The sequence below is a fragment of the Neofelis nebulosa genome, chromosome 3, assembly GCF_028018385.1.
Source record: "Neofelis nebulosa isolate mNeoNeb1 chromosome 3, mNeoNeb1.pri, whole genome shotgun sequence".
In the NCBI taxonomy this organism is placed as follows: Eukaryota; Metazoa; Chordata; class Mammalia; order Carnivora; family Felidae; genus Neofelis; species Neofelis nebulosa.
Window position 1 is genome coordinate 115,620,193 of NC_080784.1, and position 15,227 is coordinate 115,635,419.

At 37.9% G+C, this 15,227-nt stretch overlaps 1 protein-coding gene across 1 annotated transcript in view; it reads left to right on the forward strand.

The window, feature by feature from the left end:
- COL25A1 (collagen type XXV alpha 1 chain) overlaps window positions 1–15,227 on the forward strand; it is a 477,363-nt gene that overhangs the window by 292,353 nt on the left and 169,783 nt on the right. Inside the window, exon 5 of the mRNA XM_058721691.1 lies at window positions 1,907–1,924. Coding sequence (XP_058577674.1) covers window positions 1,907–1,924 — 18 coding nt within the window. The remainder of the gene's footprint in view (window positions 1–1,906; window positions 1,925–15,227) is intronic.

Sequence of the window (15,227 nt, forward strand, 5' to 3'; positions counted from 1 at the left end):
TGTAGAACAATCATAGGAAACAAACAATCTCAGCAATGATGCTAAATGTTACTCTTTTGAAAAAATCATTTCTGATTTTAGACAATCTTAGCTTTTAGTTTTCAGGAAAAAAATGTAGAAGATGTAATGTATTCTGAAGTTCTTTAAAGGATGCATGTTCACATTTCTGAGTTTGCATTAGTTGAAAACTTCAGAAAGGTCAGAAGCTTAAAGCATCCAGAGAGGCAGAATGCAGGTGAGAGTGAGCACATATTGTAATTTCATCCATTCCATGAATCTGGGAAGATCTACATGTAGGTGGAGAGCCCTGCCTTTGTAGGTTCCCCATGTGTAGATCTGATTTTAGGGTTGCCTACTACCCTCGAGAACCGTGGTTGGCTTGGTTTATGTACAAGTATTAGTTAATAGGCTGGGTTCCTGCTGGTCCTAGGTCTGTATCTAGAAGCAGAGATTCACACAGTGCCTTGTAGTGCAGGAGTTGTTGAGAGGTTTAGAGCATCCACTCACTTGAAGAATTGTCTGATACCACTGTTGATCTGAGCAAGTTTGTATACAAATGAGAGTTTAAACTTTGCTAGAAGGCAGAATGACCTGGTGGAAAATGCATGGACATTGGAATCAGATTTGGGTTTAAATTCTGGCTTTTCCATCTATAGCCTGTGCGACTATTAGCTTATTTCTATGAGCCTCAGTTTCTTCATTTGTAAAATGCAGTGCAGTTATAAGGAATAAATGGAATAGCATATCCAAAAGTGCCTGGTACTCAGAAAGGAGTACCTCTTTTTTCCCTCTCCACCACTAGGGTACAGGAGTGGGTGAGTAACATCCACTGTAACTGGTTTAGTTCTCTCCCCTGGTTTGATTAGATAAAACCTGGCTAACCCCGTTTTCAGACAAAGATCTTGAAAGTCATCTGTTTAATCTCCAGTTAGCAAACAAGTGCCTAGAGAAATTCCAAGCCTGGAGAGGGGATGAGAGAGAAAGAGGGTAAGAGAGAAAGAAGGAGAGAAAGGGAGAGTGTTCTCTGAAATTTGTTATTAGTTCCATGCTTTTCTGTATTGATACCCAGTGACATACAGCTGGCACAATGAGATTGTACCTTATTAATTTATTTTTAAAGATTCCCTAACTCTATGTGTACTTTTTCTTTCATCCCATCTTACATGAAACCCAATTAGAGATTTTAAGAAGGTGAGGTATAATCAATACTTTTATTCACAGGTGATTTTTCTTGAGAAGGATTTACAGTCATGCTGCTTTGAAATTGTTTTCAGCTTAAACAACAAGAAAGTGACATTCAAACTGAATTAGATTGTCCCGTGGTTACATGATCTATTGACTGAGTGAGGAGTTATGATGCACCTTAATTGAGCCTAAGACCTCTCATATTCTTTTATAATGCCCTTAGGTTGGATTATACAGAGTAAAAGATAGGTGTTTATTTTTAAAATTGACTTAAAGTATTATTGAAACAATGAGAAATCCAAAGACTCAGGGAATTCTAAAAATATCTGCCTCTTTTTTTCTTGTCACTGTGCTCTTTGAACCTGTAGCTCATAGTAATAGTCTGGGCTAGAAGCCCTCCCCTCAAGTACCACATTCATTATGATAATGTAGTTCATCTTTTGCCTTCTTTTTCTCCAATTTTCTAGAGCATACTAAAACTCTTAATTTTTCAATTAACATAGACCATAATAGCAAGATTTTAGATAAATAGCATACAAGAAAAATATTAAGATATAATATGATTTCTTAAAACCACAAAGTAAAATTCGTCAGCAGTTAGGTATTAAAATATTTGGAAAAGATTTTCGGAACTAGTTTAAGTTTTGGTTGTGAAATTATTCTCTTTAAAAACAATTTTGTAATTGCCTTCCTTTTTTCTTTTTTTTCTTTTCAATTTCAGGGCCAACCTGGTCCTCAGGTAAGTGAATTCTTTCCTAATAAATTAATTTCAATTTAGGATTTCCTCAGTGTGGAGATTTTTCTGCAGTTCATTTCAAAGGCTATTAAAAAAAGCTATGAACCAGTAATCATGACACCACGCAGTAGACCAAATATTTCCCGGGAGTAAAGCTCTGGGGCCTCTCCAGGGTTGTGTGAGCCACATCAGCTGTTGGACCAGATGGCAAGTTTAACAATGTACTATCATACAAAGCAAAACTCTTAACTGATCTGAAACAGTGCCACAGGACTTTAATGTAAGATAAAATGACTTAGTAAATGTCAGGTATGAACTGGTTTGCGTTAGGTACTGATTAATCATGTACTAATAATGTTGCTGTAAATCCACACAGACTCTGATTATTTAGACTGTGATCATACCAGCTACTTTTGATTCATTACACACAGATATTGAATTCGATCTACATTTTCAATATAAACCAACGGCTGAAGACATGATTTATATTTAAATGTGCATGCAGTCAACAGAAAATCTTTTGAGCTATAAATCATATTGGAGAAAATGAGGAAATTTTAGGAAGGGGAGTAATGTGTAGGGAGATAAAAGTACAAAAGACGGGAATTGTCAGAAATGAAGAATCAGTAAAAAAACAATAAACTTGATATTAATACTGATTGTGGTGTGCAGGAAGCTATCGAGAAGGGAATGCCATTATTAATGTTTTACCTTTAACACCATAATACCCATACATAACATAGCTATTTATTGAGTTCCTCTTACGACTCTTTCCCTTTGATATACCAAATGTTATTTCTGCCTTAGATTGTTTTGTACACAAACAATTTTCCTGACAGCTCTGTTATTCAATATCCAAATTGTGTATTGTGGGCTAGTTGTCATAATAGACCATGAGAATATTATTTATAGTTTTTATGAGCTCCGTGTATAAGGAATGTCTAACAAAGCAAACAAAAAACCCCACGTACTTTAGTAGAGCAGTCCATTCTGTAATATCTTCATGAGAAAAACTTTGCCATGTAGTTAATTTATGTTCCTATCAGAGAATACTCTCATTATTTGTGATTTTCACTCTTATTTTCTAAGTTAGCTCAATTATTGGAGGGAAAAAACCCCATGAAAGAAAGTTGTAGCTTATTTCCTAAATTTGAAACTACTACATTATAATGGGATGAAGACAAAGTAAAAGGTAGTTTGCATGCTTTATTTTATTTAATGCTGCAACATCCCTGGAAAGTACTACTTTACTTGTGTGTGTGTGTGTGTGTGTGTGTGTGTGTGTGTGTGTGTGTTATATGCACACACATACGTGCATACATATATATGTGTATATACACATATATACACACAGACTCACACAGAATCAGAAGAGATACATGACTCACCTGGAGTGACACCATAAAACTGGGGGCAGAAGTCAAGTGTGTCTGTAAAAACCTTATACCCCTGTAGCACTCAGCTCTCAAGAGAAGACTAAAAGGCAAGCTAACAGAATAAAATAAGTTGGAGTGCTGGTTTTGAGGTTATTATAATCTTTAACACATTTTAAGTATTAACAGGACCTCTTTCTTAGCCCGGATCACTTCTACCTAACCTAAAGCTGTCTTTTAGATAAGGATTTGGGTATAAGTAATTTATGTAGGAGACAGTCCCAGGAAGCATTGTGAATGAGTTGGGGAAATGACATAGGAGTGGCAAGATGACCAGAAAACAGATGTATTGCTGAGGATGCTGTGGGAGACTGTAGAGCTTGCCTCAGAATTGCCCACTGAAAGGTCAGGAAATTGATGGATTTATCCACTAATTTCCCTTCCTTCACTGTTGAGAATCATGGCTGAGTGTTAACTCCCTGGCTCTTCTGGCCTGTCTCAGAAGGTCCAGCACGCTCCAGCTGCTAGAGGAATGCAGGAAGCCGTAGGGACATGTGAGTCCTGTATCCTTACACTGCCTTTGAGGAAGGCAGTGGTGAAGGTTGGCACCGACATCTGCTACAACAAAGAGTTGCTACAAGTGAAGGAGTCCTATAGACAAAACAAAAAGGGGAAAATTCAGACACAGGTGTGAGGACTTGGATAATTGGACAAAAAGACAGCATTGAAAGCATATTAGTTCATGTTAAAGAAAATGGCTATCAGAAGAAGAACATGATCATAATAAATCTTGAGTGTGCAGCCACAGTTAATGAACAGAAGAAAGATGGTAAACCAGCGCAGGAAGCCAAGAATGGGGAGAACATCATGTATCACTGTAACCAAGATTTTTTTTTTTGAGAGAGAGAGAGAGAGAGAGTGTGTGAGTGGGGGAGAGGGGCAGAGGGAGAGAGAGAGAATCTTAAGCAGACTCTAAGCTGAGCCTGGAGCCTGACATGGGTGGGGCTTGATCCCACCACCTTGAGATTGTTACCTGCTTGAAATCAAGTTGGACGCTTAACCGACTGAGCCACTCAGGTACCCTCAAGATTTGAAAATATATCACAGCACTTAAAAAAGTAAGGTCTATCTAACTGCCTGTACTTGAAAATTCTGGAAACTTTCAAGGAAGATAGAATTGGCATTTTTTAAATGTTTTTTTTTTTTTTTTAAAGAGAGAGAGAGAGAGAGAGAGAGAGAGAGTGCGAGTGGGGAAGGGGCAGAGAGAGAGGGAGACACAGAATCTGAAGCAGGCTCCAGACTCTGAGTTGCCAGCACAGAGCTCCACATGGGGCTAGAACTCACAGACTTTGAGATCATGACCTGAGCTGAAGTCAGACACTCAAATTGACTGAGCCACCCAGGTGCCCTGGCATTTTTAAATGGTGACCTGTTCTGGTTTTCTTTCATCTTGACTATCAGTTTTCCTTCAGTGGACACTCAAATCACATGATCATTTTTGTTCAAAATGTCTCCCTCTTGTCACAGCAAAAGGAAAGCCACAGATTTAGGAAGAATAGGTATGAGGGGAAATGCAAAGCCAGGAAATAGCTCACATTGTCTTTCCATGGCACAAAAAATAGGCAAAGAGTTTTGTTGCTATGTCCCCAAGGACAAGTTTGACTTACCTCTTAACTCTACTCCTTATCATAACAATTTTCAAAAGAAACTTCCAATTTTAGATTTTAAATTAAATAACTCTTAATGAAGTTTTTCATTTAGTGCTTAATGATTATTTAATTTGCTCTGAGATTTTTATAAATTATAGGTGAATTTTTATACACTGGCTCCTTTCCATCTGTATTTTTATTTTCCCTATTACCTATTGTAATGTATTACTTTCCCAGCCTCTAATCTACTCTTGGGAAATTTCTTCTGCAAAAAGTAGAAATTAAATAGGCTTTTACGTCCAAGAACAAATTTTATCTATCTAAAAATATGAACACTTAAAAATGATGTAGTAAATGGGATTATCAATATGTGCAGTACAGTTACAGTATTTTATACAATTATATCTTACATTACCATCTTACCATGATTTCACTTTTTCCTTGAGTAAATTTATATAAACTATACACTAAATCTGTTTAATACATATCTATAATGTACATACAGTGAGTAAGCAAACAATGTACATTTAAAATCTAAATTAGGAAATTTTTAAATGGGTTTTTAAGTGGTTGAAAGGTTTCTTTAATTGATCAGATTTCTCTTGAAATGTTCCTGTTCTGTTTTTTTGGCTCACTAAAAATAATATTCACATATGGTATATACAATGTGTACAGGAGCTTATAATTTGGGGTATGGGGCGCCTGGGTGGCTCAGTCAGATAAGTGCCTGACTTTGGCTCAGGTCATAATCTCATGGTTCATGAGTTCGAGCCCCGCATCGGGCCCTCTGCCACCAACACAGGGCCTACTTCTGATCCTTTGTCTGCCTCTCTCTCTGCCCCTCCCCCACTCTTTATCTCAAAAATAAATAAACATTAAAACAATAATTTGGAATATGTCTTCTCTTTTCTTCCCTTCATCTTTTGTGACTTAAAATGATAATCATTTTTTCTTGAAATATCTACTTAATTTCCCTTATTTTTTAAGATGGATGAGCTAAAATTCTCTATAACTTATTTTTTATATCTATGTTTTAATACAACTAATGTGCCTACATTCTTTCCTTGCTAATTCTGCTCCTCCCTTATCTCTGTGGCTTCTTCTTAGCACATATTGTTAACTGTGGGGAAAGGGAACAGCATAAACATCGAAAACTTTTTCTTTACTTTCTCTCCCCATCTCCTTTTGCAACTAGTTAAGGAGAAGAAAGTTTGCTACCTAAACAAGATTCCTCCAAGCAAATTCCCTTAACTAGTCCTCAAATCCAAGTTTCTGACCCATTCTGAGTCATAACTGTGTCACCCAGGGGATGACTCTTAGCTGGGCTACCTACCCCACTGAAAATTCATACCCCCTTCTGACTGGATAGCATTGTGAGAGGTACATTTCTAAAATCCCAAATCCCAACTTACAGTGGATTTTCCATTAAGACATTATTACTAATCCTATTTCTAATGTATAATAAGAATGTGTATGTGTGTGTGTGTGTGTGTGTGTGTGTGTGCATTAGCAATAGGCTTTTGGGAATTGAGCTGAGAAAATAAACCATATTTTATTAGGATTCCTGTGGGAAGATACAATCAGATTTCCAAATAACCAACTTCCAAAAAAAGAGCTGCCAATGTTTGAGTTGAGAGATTGTACATCCTTTAAAGTTCACCAAAGTATTTGGACAGAATTATAATTGGTAACTTGTTATTCATGTGCAAATGTTTATGTCAGTAGAGTGTTCTGCATAGGTTGAACATTCCCACGTCATCTTATTCACAGTATATTTCACTGCAAATCTCTTCCTTAGAGAGTGAGAGGCTCCATTCTGCTTCTTTGGTATCACTCATTGTTTAGTAAGGACTTCCAGATTAATGAGGTTTTATTTTGTAGACCGGTGGTAAAAAGGGAAAATGTCTATTCTTCAGGGAGTTCTTCTGATCATCTTCCTAAAGCTGAAGATGGCTTACATGGATTTAGCTTATGTTGTCGAAAAATTGCAAAGACTAGACAGCTAAACGGCAGTGAACTCTGTCGCAGTGAGAGTATGAAACTGAATATGAAAATAGGCCTTAGGGAAGAGAGGTGAGTCTTTGCATTTACCTAAATGGTAAATGGTGAACAAATGGTTCTTCACATGGAAAATGAGATGGTGAAAGGGTATTAGAAAGAAAAAAAAAAGGCAATTCTATCACGTGTAGTTAAGATGGGAGAAGAGGCAGGGAAACAAATGGCGAGGATGCTGCTGTGAATCCGCTGTATCAAAGGAAATCAAATCTTTGGAGAGGAAAAAGAAAGGGATGGAGTAAACAATGGCACAGAGACTGGGGAAAAAATGGCTGGGTAAGAAGAGAAATAATAACAAGTGACAAGAGTTAAGTAAGGGAAGAAAGGAGGAAAGGAAATTCGAAAAAAGACAGATGAGGTTTTGCATTTCAAACTAGAGGTCATGAGAATCGTTTGGGAGGTGGGGCAAAATTAATCTGTTGAAATGAAGGTCACCCTACTATTTGTTCATTAATTCGTATGAACACAGTGTAAGTCAATACCTCAAGTATTTATTTAGCTCCTGTGTACAAGGCACAGCAGTAAGGCTGTGAAATTGTGGTGAACAAGACAGAGGCAATCTCTGTTCTTTTGGCAGTTCTTTTAATATTAGTAGTCAAGGGGAATATTGAACTTCTGTCAATTCTCACAGACCCACCCCGCCATTCTGAGGACGAGTTCAATCCCACCTGCAAGTCCTGCCCTGCACCTATACATCTGGTAATCCGCAGATGTAGTGGGGACCTTAAACATGAAGCAGTTAAGAAGACTGTTTTCCAAAATGCAGGTGTCCCATTGGTCTGAGTGTAATACTGATGCCATGCCTTCTTTCTAATAATTGAGTTTCTGCCCAGATTCAGGCAGTCCTATTCTGATAACTGAGTCCTTTCCTGGCTCCCCATGTCTGTATTCCCTGTCTACATGACTCTTTTCACTCCAGGCCCTCCTTGTCCTTCCCTCTCTACTACTTGATATGAAAATCATGGTACTCATGCTCTATGCACTGAGAGCTGACAGAACCTTGGTTCTGTCTGACATTGGTAACCAACTCTCTAGCTCATTGCCTACCTGACAGAATTTCACATTTCTATTTCTTTTGGTCCTGACTTCCCCATTGCTGTTCTGCACACTGTGAGGACATGACTGTTGCTTGCCTGGTCAAGCATTGCTACAAGGAAGGCGAGTCAGTAAAGTGAGCATTTAGCTTTTTCCTGTTTCTATAGTAGAGATAGCGAGGGTTGGGACGGAGCATAGATAGCATCAACCAATATTATCCCATATATGTCTGCTGGATAAAGTTTTTCCATCTTGGTTCTGATGATGTCATTCTTCTGACCCCAAAACTTTAAATCTCAACATGATTACCATTTAGAGTTCAACAAAATCTAGTTACTTGCCTGATATTTCAATCCCTTGATCTGGCCTATTTTTCTAACCCAATCTCCCACTAATTTTTCATTCATTCTCTGAACACTATGCTTCATCTAAGCCAAATGAAGCTATTTATTTATTTCTCTTCAAATCTGTTTTTTTTCATTTGTCTTTTCTTAGAATAGTCTTTTCTCAAATTGTTTCCCAGTTACCTCTTAGCCATACTCCATTTCCATACATTCAGTTATGATCACCTTTCATATTTAAATTTTTTAAATGTTTATTTATTTTTGAGAGAGAGAGAGACAGTGAGACAGGGGAGGGGCAGAGAGAGGGAGGCACAGAACCCTAAATAGGCTCCAGGCTACTGAGCTGTCAGCACAGAGCCTGATGTGGGTCTCGAACTTGTGAACTGTGAGATCATGACCTGAGCCAAAGTCATGACCTGAGCCAAAGTCACTTACCCGACTGAGCTACCCAGGTGCCCCGGTCACCTTTCATATTTACATGCCACTTCTTCCATCAAGATATCTACTCTCCCTTTTGTTGAATCCCCACAGTACTTTATGAGTACAGATTTTTTTTTTTTTTTTTTTTTTTTTTTTTTTTGCTTTACACTAGAGAGGGCATAGACAACAAAACCAGATAGATTTCAGGTCAAACCCTAGTTTTTCGCTTGTAAACTATGACCTTGGGCAAGTTACTCAATCACTCTCAGTCTCATTTCACCAATCTGTAAAGCAGAGTTAATAATGTCTTATCTCAACAGATAATGTGAGGATTAAAATAAGATAATATATGTATAACTCTTAATGGAGTGCTTTGTACATGACAGGCACTTAGTAAATATTAATTTCCTCCTTCTATTGTATTTTTTCCTGTTTCTATTGTCATTTGTAAACATCCCTTCTCTCTTGATTACTAGCTTTTTAGTCTTCAAGGGCAGAGCATGCTTTATTCTTTTTTTTTTTTTAAGTTTATTTATTTGGGGAGGGTGGAAGGGGCAGAGAGAGAGAGAATCCCAAGCAGGCTCTGTGCTGTCAGCACAGAGCCTGACGTGGGGCTCCATCTCACAAACCGTGAGATCATGACCTGAGCCAAAATTAACAGTCGGACGCTTAACCCACTGAGCCACCCAGGCACCCCTATACTTTCTTTCATCTTTGGTATCCTCCCTAACACCTCACTTAGTTTCTGGTACACAGTAGAAGTTCAAGAAATGTTGTTGAGCTATGAATGGTATATGCAAGAGTTTTTATGCAATGGTATATGCAAGAGGAAAGAAAGCTGAAGAAGAGAGAAAATGATCGGCTTTTCGTGATTCTAAATGCCCCATCAGTAATACCATGTGTCATCAGTAATGCCATTTAAAACAGGCTTCTGAGGTTTCTAAGCTCTGAGATTTTACTGAACATTTGTTAATTTTAATATCTCACTTCTACTTGATTTGGAGAGTTTCTTTCATTATAGTAGTATACTTATATTGATATTTAATATTTGGTGAAAATAAACTGATAGCCCTAACCCAGGGCCATACATATGATGTACTATTTGAGTTTTTAACCATTTATTTGTAGGGTTCAAGGCTTATCTTTGATTTTTAATAATCAAGACAGTTATGGAAAGTGGTTTATGGTGGTTGTGTTTAATGTCACATTTCTTAAACAATAATATTCTTCCACTAATAAATAATTTAATAGAAATTATAGAAACTCATTTTAAAAAGCCTTCTCAGGCTTCCATCTTATACACATTATAAAGATACAGTGGCCTTTTCTTTGCCCCAAATAACTCCATCAGTATATTTAGTACAGAGTAATGAAATAGTGGAACCATTGTATTAAGTGAAAGGTACCCCTTCTATACTAAGGGCATTTCTTTTGCATAAAACTTTTAGAATTTCAAAGCCCTCCTCATAACTCCCCTTTGGAGTTGCATGTGAACATAAAGGAGATATAATTCCCTTAGGAATTTGGAGGACTAAAGCAGCGTGTATGTTGTAATTCTGTATTACTCAGTGAGAAAAAAATGTAAGAGAAAACCACAAGCAAATACCATCAGACAACTGCACATGAAGTCGTGTGGCTTCCATTTGTATTTTTTCAAATGCACTTGAAAAGAAGTAGATGTCACATAGCCTTTTTCCCCCCAAATCCCTTTTTGCTTTTTTGTTGTTGTTGTTCTGACGTTGTCATTGCAATTTCACAATATTTTACTAAAATTTACAAGAATCAAAATGTGTGTGCCTTCTAAGGAATTATTCCCAAATAAAATACTATATTTGGGGACAATATTTAACTTTCTGTTCATATGTTTTTAATTATATACTAAGCTCTTTCTAACCTAACACTTTAGCAATTCCCATATTTCATGTTTGTGTTTCAGTCCAGCCTTTTTCAGATCCATATAGTCTCACTTGGGGGCAGGGGGAGGACATGTACATTCTCCAAGAAATTTGAAAAGCATGTGTCTGTGTGCGTGCGTGTGCGTGTGTGTACAGAAAGTCTTTGTTTTGGTCAATACATAGAACTGTCATGTTAAACTAGTAATGTATCCTATCCAAAATAAATCATGCTAGATCTCAAAAAGTACTATCATTCCCCATTATTTATATTTTATGTGGTGGTTATATGATAAAGAGAATAATTATAAAAATCTTAGCATTTTAGATTTTTTGGTATTTGATTAAGTAATTTATTAATGACATGAAAGAGGGGTGCCTGGGTAGCTCAGTCAGTTAAGCATCCAACTCTTGATTTCAGTTCAGGTCATGATTCATGGGATCCAGCCATCTGTCAGGCTCTGCCCTGACAGCCTGGAGCCTGCTTGGGATTCTCTGTCTCTGTCTCTGTCTCTCTCTCTTCCTTCTGCCCCTCCCCTGCTAGTGCACATGCATGCACTCTCTTTCAAAATAAATAGACATTTAAAAAAAATCATATGAAAGGCTCCATTGTACTCCAAATAGCTTATATCTGTATATACTTATATCCTTAATTGATATAGTTAGGTAAATATCAAGTATCATTTAGTAAGAACAGTTATGACATACTTTCCTTGATATCTCTTACCTGGCAACCTGAACTGAGGAGCTATTTGGAAAAAAATAAACATAGTGGAGTTTGAGCTTCTGAAAGAAATGTTACTCCTTGCAGTAAACTCAGGGCCACCATTTATATTCATGTAGGTTATGTACAGTGCAAGGCTGGTCAGCAAAGGGACAGGGAAGGTGTGAAATTCAGCACAGGCTTCACTTACCAAGCTATGAGCTCTGGCATGGGGCTGCATCTACCTGGAGGAAAGCCTCCTTATCTAATTAATACAGTCTCAATTTGGGCCATCAAGAACCTGAATGAAATGAATGCAGTTTACTTAAAGAAAACTAACCAGTCTTAGTGGTGGGTGTGACTATCCCAGATGAGAACAGTGTGTCTCCAGAAGAAATGTAGAGTAGGCAGTCGACATAGTCCTGGGGAGAAGCCACAGCTGGATGTACAGTTGACAAGTAGTAGCTGAAGTTGTGGAAGTGAGAGAGATGACCAGAAAGTGTGTATAGAGGGTAAGAGAAGTCATGGGTGGGGGAAGGGTTAGTTATGAAATATAGAGAGGGGGAGGAAAAGAAAGGTCTCCTACACAGAAACTCCCATCAGCAGTGGAAGACCCAGGAGAAGGCTATGCTAGAAAAGCAAAAAGAGAAGTGGTCAGCTGTGTGAACTCTAGTCACTGGGTTTCCAACCATGAGGTTACTCAGTAATTTTAGTGGCCTGGTGGTTTTCAAAGCAATGTGCCATGGTGTTAGGAATGACTCAGTATTGAAAATGTGGGGAGAATAAAAAATAGAACATTCTTTGTAAAAGTTGGGGGTCACAGGCAGGAGCCAAAAACATCTGTCCATGTCTGAGATGTGAGAAAAAAACTTTCATTGAGTAGAGTCTCATCAAGAGACTGCAAAGTTGTTTTATTCCTCTTGCTATTAGTATTTACTCTGTGAACTAGAGTCATGGTCAACAGATAAGAAATTATAGTGAGTTCCCAAAACACAATTTCTAGCTGCAATCAAATATATCCTCATAAACATTAATTGGTAGCATGTAAGCCGTACAGATATCTATGACTTTTTGATTATTCATAGGCTAGTTAGGAAATACTAATTTTGGCCCTGATATCTTCTTAGAGACCTCTGTTGCAGGAAATATGATAATGTATTTATTGATACTTACCATGTGTAAGGTACAAGACTACCTTTGAATTAGGAAGAGAAGAGCAGAAGGAAATAATATTTACAGAGCACATGTTCTTTTAATTACTTCCTGCAGCTCCCATATGAGGTAATTATTGTTTGTCCCATCCTGCAGATGTAGAAGCTGAGGGTCAGACAGGGTAAGCGACCGGCCAAAGGTCATGTGTTAGTACATATTAAAGCCTCCAAAGGCATTATTTGTTATATCTCCCTGTACACCACTCTTCTTGCCCTTAGGGGCCCTGATAGCTTAGTATGAAGCACAAATCTTATATCTAGCATGGCAAGCTGAGTTTTTAAGAGAGTCACAGTGCTTTAGGCGTTCAAAACAGAAAACATCTCCAGAAGAGGGTCAAGCAAAGCTTAGGGAAGAGAAGTCACTAAGAGAAGCCATCAATGACTGGTTGTGATGATAGTGAGATTGTAGATAGGTGGAGACAGGATGCTTTCTGGACTAACATTTGTATTGGGAATAACATTTCTTTCAGAAACTCAAATTTCTACTAGGTTGTTTTGTTTTTTTTCCCAAATAACTCCATACCTCAAGTTGCCAGATAAGAGGTTTCAAAAAGGGGTGCTATAATTATTTCAAGTCAAGTGATAATTAATGGTGTTTTTTCAGTAGAAAGAATGGCAGAAGCAGAGATACAGAAGTGACAGCAGTGAAGGGACCTCTGAGAACAGCTGGTGTTCAAGGCTGACTGGAGGTCCGGGAATCAGGCAGGGGCGAGAAGGGGAGAAAACGGAAAAGGAAAGTTAAAAGCAGATCATAGAAGACTTTGGACACAGTCAGAAGTTAACACTTTATTTGATAGGGATCTGAAGGGTCGCTTAAAAAGTTTTTAAAAATTATATAACTACTTCTTTGGGGAATTTTCAAACATACTCAAAAAGAAAAAGGAAAAAAAAAGAAGAAAATAAAATGGTACCATAAACTGCCCTAGAACCATCATCCAACTTCAAGAATTATCAATTGCTAATCTTGTTTCATGAATCCTTTCCCTCATGTTTTTGTTTTGTTTTGTGGCTGATGTACTTAAAAGCAAAACCTAGATACGAGGCGCCTGGGTGGCTCAGTTGGTTAAGCTTCCGACTTTGGCTCAGGTCATGATCTCATGGTTCGTGGACTGGAGCCCCGCGTCTGGGTCTGTACTGACAGCTCAGAGCCTGGAGCCTGCTTCGGATTCTGTCTCTCTCTCTCTCTCTGCCCCTCCCTGGCTCACACTCTGTCACTGTCTCTCAAAAATAAATAAAAATTAAAAACAATGTTTTTAAAGCAAAACTTAGATACCATGTTATTGCATCCACAAATACTAAAATATGAATGAATCTCTGATAGGGTCTTTCTGAAATATAACCATCTCTTTATTATCAACCCTAATAAAATTAGCAATAATTTATTATTATCATACCCATTCAATATTCAAATTTCTCTACCAGTTTCAAACATCTCTTTAATAGGTGTTTTGTTTGGATCAAGACCCAAAACCCAATTGGCATTTAATTGCTGTAACTCTTCAGTCTTTTACTCTCCAGTCATCTTCCTTTTTTAAAAAAAAAATTGTTTTTGTGTCATCGATTTTCCCACATTTGACCTGTATATAGAATGCCCAACCTTTTGGATTGATCTAATGACTTCGAGGTACTGTCTGACTTGTTCCCCTGTCTTCTGTATTTCTTGTAAACTGCAAGTCCCATTTAGCAGTTGATTAGGTTCTGGTTCAATTTTTAGAAATAATCTCTTATGAAGGTGTAGTATACTCCCTTCTTCATTATATCAAGAGGCAGATAATGTTCCATTAATCAGCAGGTTAAGTAATATTGGCCTCATCCCCTGAAACCTCTAACAGCTTTTTTATCATGGAGGATTATTAACCTATAATGACTTCTTCATTGACCCCTTGATGGGTTTTGGGCTGAGGAATATGTTCAGAAATGTGCTTTAGGACACATAATCTGACAAAAGTATGCAGGATGAAATACAGTGAGGGAAGACCAGAGGCTTGTAGACCATTCTTGTTTTCCAGGAATAAGGGTGCTAGAAACAAACATGGAAAGATACATTCAAAGGATTTTGTGGAGAATGAAATCTCTGGGACTTGGCAATAGATTTCACTTGCCAAATCAAACATAACACCGAACTTTTAGAGATGGAGGAATAGTGGTGTGTTTAACAAAAATAGGGAGGTCAGGGGACGCCTCGGTGGCTCAGTCGGTTAGAGCGTCCGACTTCGGCTCAGGTCGTGATCTCGCGGTCCGTGAGTTCGAGCCCCGCGTCGGGCTCTGTGCTGACAGCTCAGAGCCTGGAGCCTGCTTCTGATTCTGTATCTCCCTCTCTCTCTGACCCTCCCCCCATTCATGCTCTGTCTCTCTCTGTCTCAAAAATAAACGTTAAAAAAAAAAAAAAAAGGGAGGTCAGGAGTCCTGAGTGGCTTGCAGTAGAAACTGAGAAGTTTGGTTTGAGAAAGAGGAGTTTGAGCTGATGATGGGATATCTTGGCTTAGACATCTGGTGAGCAGTTGGGAATGCAGCACTGAATCCTGGAAAAGAATTGAGGACATAAGTCAGGTAAAAATTATAGCCTTGAGGCTACATGTGATAGCTGATGAAGGGAGTAAAGTGAAAAGACAAAAGGGTTAGAC